This window comes from Balaenoptera borealis (genome assembly GCF_965194805.1).
Source record: "Balaenoptera borealis genome assembly, chromosome: X".
In the NCBI taxonomy this organism is placed as follows: Eukaryota; Metazoa; Chordata; class Mammalia; order Artiodactyla; family Balaenopteridae; genus Balaenoptera; species Balaenoptera borealis.
The window spans coordinates 43,055,079-43,061,634 of record NC_138881.1 but is presented as its reverse complement, the minus strand read 5'-3'; the positions used below and the strand labels follow the sequence as shown (position 1 = coordinate 43,061,634).

Genomic DNA, 6,556 nt, shown 5'->3' with positions numbered 1-6,556 from the left:
TCTATGGTAAAACAAGTAGATACAGACAACAAAATAAAGACAGAGACGGGAGGAGTGTTGTGGAGATGAAGGGAGAAAGAATCAGAGGCAGGGAGAGACAGATGGGAGGGGAAGACAGAGAGGGCTATGGACACATAGGGTCAGAAAGAGAAACACAAAGCCATGGAGAGATGAAGATACTGGCAAACAGACAAGGAGAGGATAGAAAGGAACTTTTATTGAGCTCCTGCTGAATGTCATTCTTATTAAACCTTCAAAGCCACTCTGGGAAGCAGTTACCAGTAACCCCGTTATGCAGGTAAGGGGCTGCACATTAGAATGGTGAACTGACCTATATGTATGGTCACATCACCTGGAATGAACCCATCACCCTGTAAAGGCCCTGGTCCATAGGGCATCCGTAACTGTTTATCCAATGAACAAAGTCATATATCTCCTCCCCAAGGAGGGAGAGGCGGACACCAGACCCTCATTCCCCTCCACTGCGTCAATTTTTCCTGCCTGTCTGCTGAGGCGACAGCAAGGTCTGTTGCCCTGGCAACTGCCCTCCGACCGCCATGGCAACAGCCATCGCAGTCTCCAGCTCGCCACCTTGCCCCTTGGGCATCTCCATGGCAACGGGCGGGATGGAGGGGCTGCGGGGGCTCCTAGGCTGCGCCTGCGTAGAGTGGCGGGAGGGGGTGGGCAGGGTTCCCCGGCGTGCGCAGCCGCAGAGCACCGCATCCGTGTCCGCTAGCCCAGGCGCTGCGCACTTGCCAGCCAGTCCGCCCGTCCGGAGCCCGGCTCGCTGGGGCAGCATGGCGGGGTCGCCGCTGCTCCGCGGGCCGCGGGCCGGGGGCGTCGGCCTTTTGGTGCTGCTGCTTTTGGGCTTACTCGAGCCGCCCCCCGCGCTCTGCGCAAGGCCGGTAAAGGTGCGACCCGGGTCGGGCGCGGGGTGGGGGTGGGGTGGAGGATGCTACCGGCGAGGGTCGGTGCCCGGCCTCTGGCTCCTCATTCTCGCTGGTCCTGCTCCCGGGACGTGCGGAGAGATCGGCCAGGGTGGCCCGGGGTCCAGCCGCCAGTCTGCACCCAGGCCATGCCGGGGTTGGTCTCTTGGGTGTGCGGGTGGCAGTGTCCAGGGCTAGTCGGGCCGCTGCACTCTGCCGGTCCGCCCGGGCTCGCCCCGCCCGCCGCCTGTGGCGCTGTCCATGGGACTAGCGCGCTTTAAGGCAGGGGGTGCGGGCATCAGTTTGTGTGCGCATGATGTGATGATAGGGACGTGAGGGTGTGCTCTCCCTGTGTGTGTCTTTTCATGTAAGCGCTTCCGAGCGTCCATACAAAGGTGCCAGCGTGGGTCCGGGTGTGCAATGTGTGATGCTTCTGCGTGTGACTTTTCTCAGTGACACTGTGTGCTTGTGAATTCTGTGGTAATGGCGTGACTTATGGGCGTGTCTTTCTGTGTGTCTGTGTGATCTTGTTTTTGTTTGGGAGAGAGTGGTCTTTGCATCCCTGAGTGCACATCCCAATTTTGTATGTGTGTTCACGAGGCTGTTCCTCCCTGCTTCTTTGTGGAGCTGTGTCATTGTGGGGAGAGGAGCCATGATGTCTCTTTCTGTGCTGCGTTATGTCTTTAAGGGTGGTGCTTGTTCTTGCATCTGGATGGCTTGGCGATTGTAACCGCATGAGCATCGGTGTGCATGAACATGTGCAGTTCCTTGCGTGTGGATGTGGCAGTGTTGAGTTGCATATGTGACATCTCAAGGCCTGTCAGTCCAAATGAGTGTGTGTGAGGCCATGATTGATGTGTGTGATTCCCCGGGGTGTCTGAGGGGTGGTGGGCATCAAGGGCACTTGGAGCACATCCTCTTCATGAAGAGTTCAAGGCTGTGTCAAGGATGGTTTTTTTCTTAATTAAATATTTTTTATATATGACATAATACATTTAAACATATGTATATACAATGTAAGAAATAATGATAACCCTCTTGTGTACCCATTACTCAGCTTAAGAAATCGAGCATGACCAATCGTTGGAAGCCCCTGGGTGCCTCTCCCTAAGGCAGCCCCTCTCCTCCATAATTATCCTGTATTTTCTGTTAATTGATCCCTTACTTTTGTTTGCAGCTTATCACATATGTATCGCTAAACAATATCTTGTCTAGTTTTTCCTCACAGAAATGGAATCATACTGGGTGTGTGGCTCCTGGTAGTCACTAGGGGTCACTAGGAAGTCATCAGGGTGTCTGGTAGTCGCAGGCAGTCTGCAGTGGAATTCTGTAACTTGCTTTTTTTTTTTTTTTCCCTCTACACTGGTTGTGAGATTCATCGCATTGAAGTATGTGGCTATAATTCATTTATTTTTATTGCTGCATAATATTTTACCCCATGAGTATATCATGGTTTATAGATACATTCTCAATACGTCAGCAACAATATTTGGGTTGTTTCCAGCTTTTCTTTCTTATTTTTCCTCCCTTCACTTTTATGTTATTACAAACAGTGCTGCTGTAGTTCTTCATGCACTTGTGTCCAGCAGTATATGTGCAAAAGCTACTCTGGGGTGTAACACCCCAGGAGTGGGGCATAGGATATGTGCATCTTTTAAGACATTGCCAAATTGTTCCTCAAAGTTATCTTAACAATTGAGTTCCCAGCAGCAATGTATAAGAGCTTCCATTTTTTCTACATCCGTGTCAACATTGGACATTATCAGACTTTAATTTTGGCAATCTTTTAGACGTATTCTGCATAGTGTATCCCACTGGTGTTTTAATTTGCATTTTTCCTGATTACTAATGAGGTTCACTATTTTTCATTTGTTTTAGTAACTGTTTTTTTTAAATTAATTAATTAATTTGTTTTTGGCTGTGTTGGGTCTTCGTTTCTGTGCGAGGGCTTTCTCTTGTTGCGGCGAGCGGGGGCCACTCTTCATCGCGGTGCGCGGGACTCTCACTATCGTGGCCTCTCTTGTTGCGGGGCACAGGCTCCAGACGCGCAGGCTCAGTAGTTGTGGCTCACGGGCCCAGTTGCTCCGCGGCATGTGGGATCTTCCCAGACCAGGGCTCGAACCCGTGTCCCCTGCATTGGCAGGCAGATTCTCAACCACTGCGCCACCAGGGAAGCCCTAGTAACTGTTTTTGGTTCCACTTTTGTGAAATACTTGATCATCAATTTTCCCTATTTTTATATTAGTTTGCTTTTCTCCTACTGCTTTTTAGGCATTCTGTTTATTGGACATTAATCCTTTATTGACTGTTTGTGCTACAAGCATCTTCTCCCACTCTGGTTTCACTTTTCATTCTTTTTAGGGTGTCTTGGGATAAAAAGAAATTCTTAATTTGAATGTAGTTAAATTTATTTGTCTTTTCCTTTCCATTGTTCCCAAATTTGGATCACTTGTTGTTCCTGCACAATTTATTGAAGGAGTTGGTCCTGTCCCCACTGCTCTGCAGTGTCCCCTCTGCCGTAGCAAGTGTCAATGTGTGTGGATCTGTTTCCAAGCTCTGTTCAATCCTATTCCTTCCGCTGCAATCGAATCTGCGGTTTAACTTGCCCGTTTAATTTTTGATTTCATTAAAAGTATTTTTCTAGATGTTCTAGATGTTTCTTTTTCAAATCTTCATGGTCATTTTAATGGTCAGTTCCTCTCTCATACTTTTGATAGTCTTTTATTTCTTTAAACTTATTGAAGTTGTTTCAAAACTGCCTGAACTGAAAACTAGTCATTGGGTAATTTATTTTACAGATAGACTTGCACACATGCCAAATGATATAGGAACATGGTTATTCATCCCAACATTATTTATGAGAATAGCAAAAGATTGGAAGCACCCTAAATGTTAATCAATTGGGCTGGTTAAGTAAACTATTATACATCCATACAAAAGAGAATCAATACAGAAGAAAGGAAGGAAGAGAGAGAGAAAGGATGCTCTTAAGGTACTGATCTAGATATAGATTCCAAAAAGCAAGGTGCAGAACAGTCTGCTACCTTTTGGGTAAAACAAGTGGACAATAGGAATCTATATGGGACTTCCCTGGGTGGCGCAGTGGTTAAGAATCTGCCTGCCAACACAGGGGACCTGGGTTCGATCCCTGGTCTGGGAAGATCCCACATGCCACGGAGCTACTGAGCCCGTGTGCCACAATTACTGAGCCCGTGTGCCGCAATTACTGAGCCTACGTTCTAGAGCCCGCGAGCCACAACTACTGAGCCCGTGTGCCTAAAGCCCGTGCTCCGCAACAAGAGAAGCCACTGCAATGAGAAGCCTGCGCACCGCAACAAAGAGTAGCCCCCACTCGCCGCAACTAAAGAGAGCCTGTGTGTAGCAATGAAGACCCAACGCAGCCAAAAAAATAAAATAAATTAAAAAAAAAAATAGGAATCTATAAAATGCAAATACAGGTTCCTGTTGTCCACAACATTCATATAGAAAAATCCATAGCTGTCATATCTACCATCGCTACTCCTATAAAACAAACAAACAAACAAACAAAAAAACCCTGGTCTTCAGCAGCCCTGGGGCAAGTTCTGAGTCACTAGGAAATCGTTAGGGGTGGTGAATCTAGGGGTCTTTGGTGGTCCTAAGAGTGTCCAGAGATATTTGGGGGTCTCCATTGACCTTAGGGGTGTCTACTCATATTTGAGGGGCCACGGCGCCTTTGTTGGCATGTTGGCGTCTAGGGATATTTGAGATCCACGGAGTCCCCCGGGTTGGGGGTCCCTGGCCTGACGGACGCTGACGACCTCTCGCTCCCCACCTGTCTTCCCGCAGGAGCCCCGCAGCCTGGGCGCAGCCTCTCCGCCCAAGGCTGAGGCCAGCGCTCCCCGCCGCTTCCGGCGGGCAGCGACTCGAGGAGAGGCGGCGGGGGCTGTGCAGGAGCTGGCGCGGGCGCTGGCGCACCTGCTGGAGGCCGAACGGCAGGAGCGGGCGCGGGCCGAGGCGCAGGAGGCTGAGGATCAGCAAGCGCGCGTCCTGGCGCAGCTGCTGCGCGTCTGGGGCGCACCCCGCACCAACGACCCGGCGCTGGGCCTGGAGGACGACCCCGACGCGCCAGCCGCGCAGCTCGCCCGAGCCCTGCTCCGCGCCCGCCTGGACCCCGCCGCCCTCGCAGCCCAGCTTGTTCCCGCCCCTGCCCCCGCCGCGGGACTCAGACCCCGGCCCCCAGTCTACGACGACGGCCCCACGGGCCCAGATGCCGAGGACGCCGGCGACGAGACGCCGGACCTGGATCCGGAGCTGCTGAGGTCCCCCCAACAAGGGGTGGTCGGGGCGGGGGCGGGCGCCTACATCCCGGGAGGAGGAGGGCGAGGAGCGGCGGGGGCCTGCTTCACGGGGTGGAGGTGCGAACACCTAGGCCTTGGAACCCTGGGAGGGAGTTTTCTAGTCCTGGACCTAGGGTGTGGAGGCAGAGATGCCTGGCCGGCTTCCTTCGTCCGAATGGGAGGCGGGGAAACTATAGTTTCAGGGATGGGGGGCGGAGACATCTGTCTCCCGGAAGCAGTGGGATGCCTGGGTGGGAGGAGGCTGCCAGGTCCCCAGGCGGTCAGGGGTAGCGGCGCTGTCCAGGTCCTAGGGCCGGGGCGTTGACGCACGGACACGTCCTCACTGCATTCCGCTCTGCTCACCTGCAGGTATTTGTTGGGGCGGATCCTCGCGGGAAGCGCAGACCCCGAAGCTGTGGCTGCCCCGCGTCGCCTCCGCCGAGCCGCTGACCAGGACCTGGGCCCTGAGGTCCCCCCTGAGGGCGTGCTGGGGGCCCTGCTGCGCGTAAAGCGTCTGGAGACTCCCGCACCCCAGGCCCCAGCGCGCCGCCTCCTGCCCTGAGCACCGCCTGGATCCTGTGCGTACTCTGGCGGCCCAGAACCACTCCGCCCCTGACACCCCGACAGCTCCCGACAGCCACAGTTGCTGCCCCGGAACCCCAAGATCCCCACCCCTGACCCCACAATAAATATGATCTGAAGCAGCTATGTGCTTGTTTGAGTGGCAGTGCCTAGGGGGCCGGTGGACTGGGTGGGGATGGCTGCCCTCTGCCGAGGGAAAAGGGGCCCCTGCCCTCCATCCTGCACTTTTGAGACAACCCCTGCCTCAGTCTCTTGCCTCTCCTTGCTGGGGAGATACCCATATGGACAATGGCAGTGCCCACCCAGATTCTGTGCCATTTCTAGGCGTTGCTTGGGAATGGGGAGCCCAGAAGGCTTTGAAGCCACTTTCAGCAGCATCTTCTGGGGGTCCATCCTCCTGAGGACCAAGTGGTGGTCAAGGGGTGGCTGTTTGTGAGGCATGTGAGTAGAGCTTGGGCGGTGCTGGCACGACCACTTGCACACAAGAGCGCCTGCCTCCAGATATGGGGAGGGGCTACCAGCAGGAAGAGAAACGGAGTGGGCTGCCGGCCAGGGGTCAGCCCTCCCAACACCATCACCTCCTGGCATGGAACTCTCTGGGCTTTGAGAAGGTGTATTAGTCAAGGTAGGAGGATAGGATGTATTTTGTTAGTGTGATATGTAATGTTTAGTTATACAGTATAGAAGCCACTCTATCTGTACTCTTAGCCCAGCCCTGAAGGTATTGGG

General features: G+C 53.3%; 1 protein-coding gene across 1 annotated transcript; it reads left to right on the top strand.

Moving 5' to 3' along the window:
- Positions 1-699: 699 nt before the first annotated feature.
- On the top strand, positions 700-5,953 carry PCSK1N (proprotein convertase subtilisin/kexin type 1 inhibitor). Its single transcript, XM_082376348.1, has 3 exons — positions 700-911; positions 4,755-5,227; positions 5,615-5,953. The coding sequence occupies exons 1-3, from the start codon at positions 798-800 to the stop codon at positions 5,805-5,807; spliced, it is 780 nt and encodes a 259-aa protein (XP_082232474.1). The 5' UTR covers positions 700-797; the 3' UTR covers positions 5,808-5,953.
- Positions 5,954-6,556: the final 603 nt, after the last annotated feature.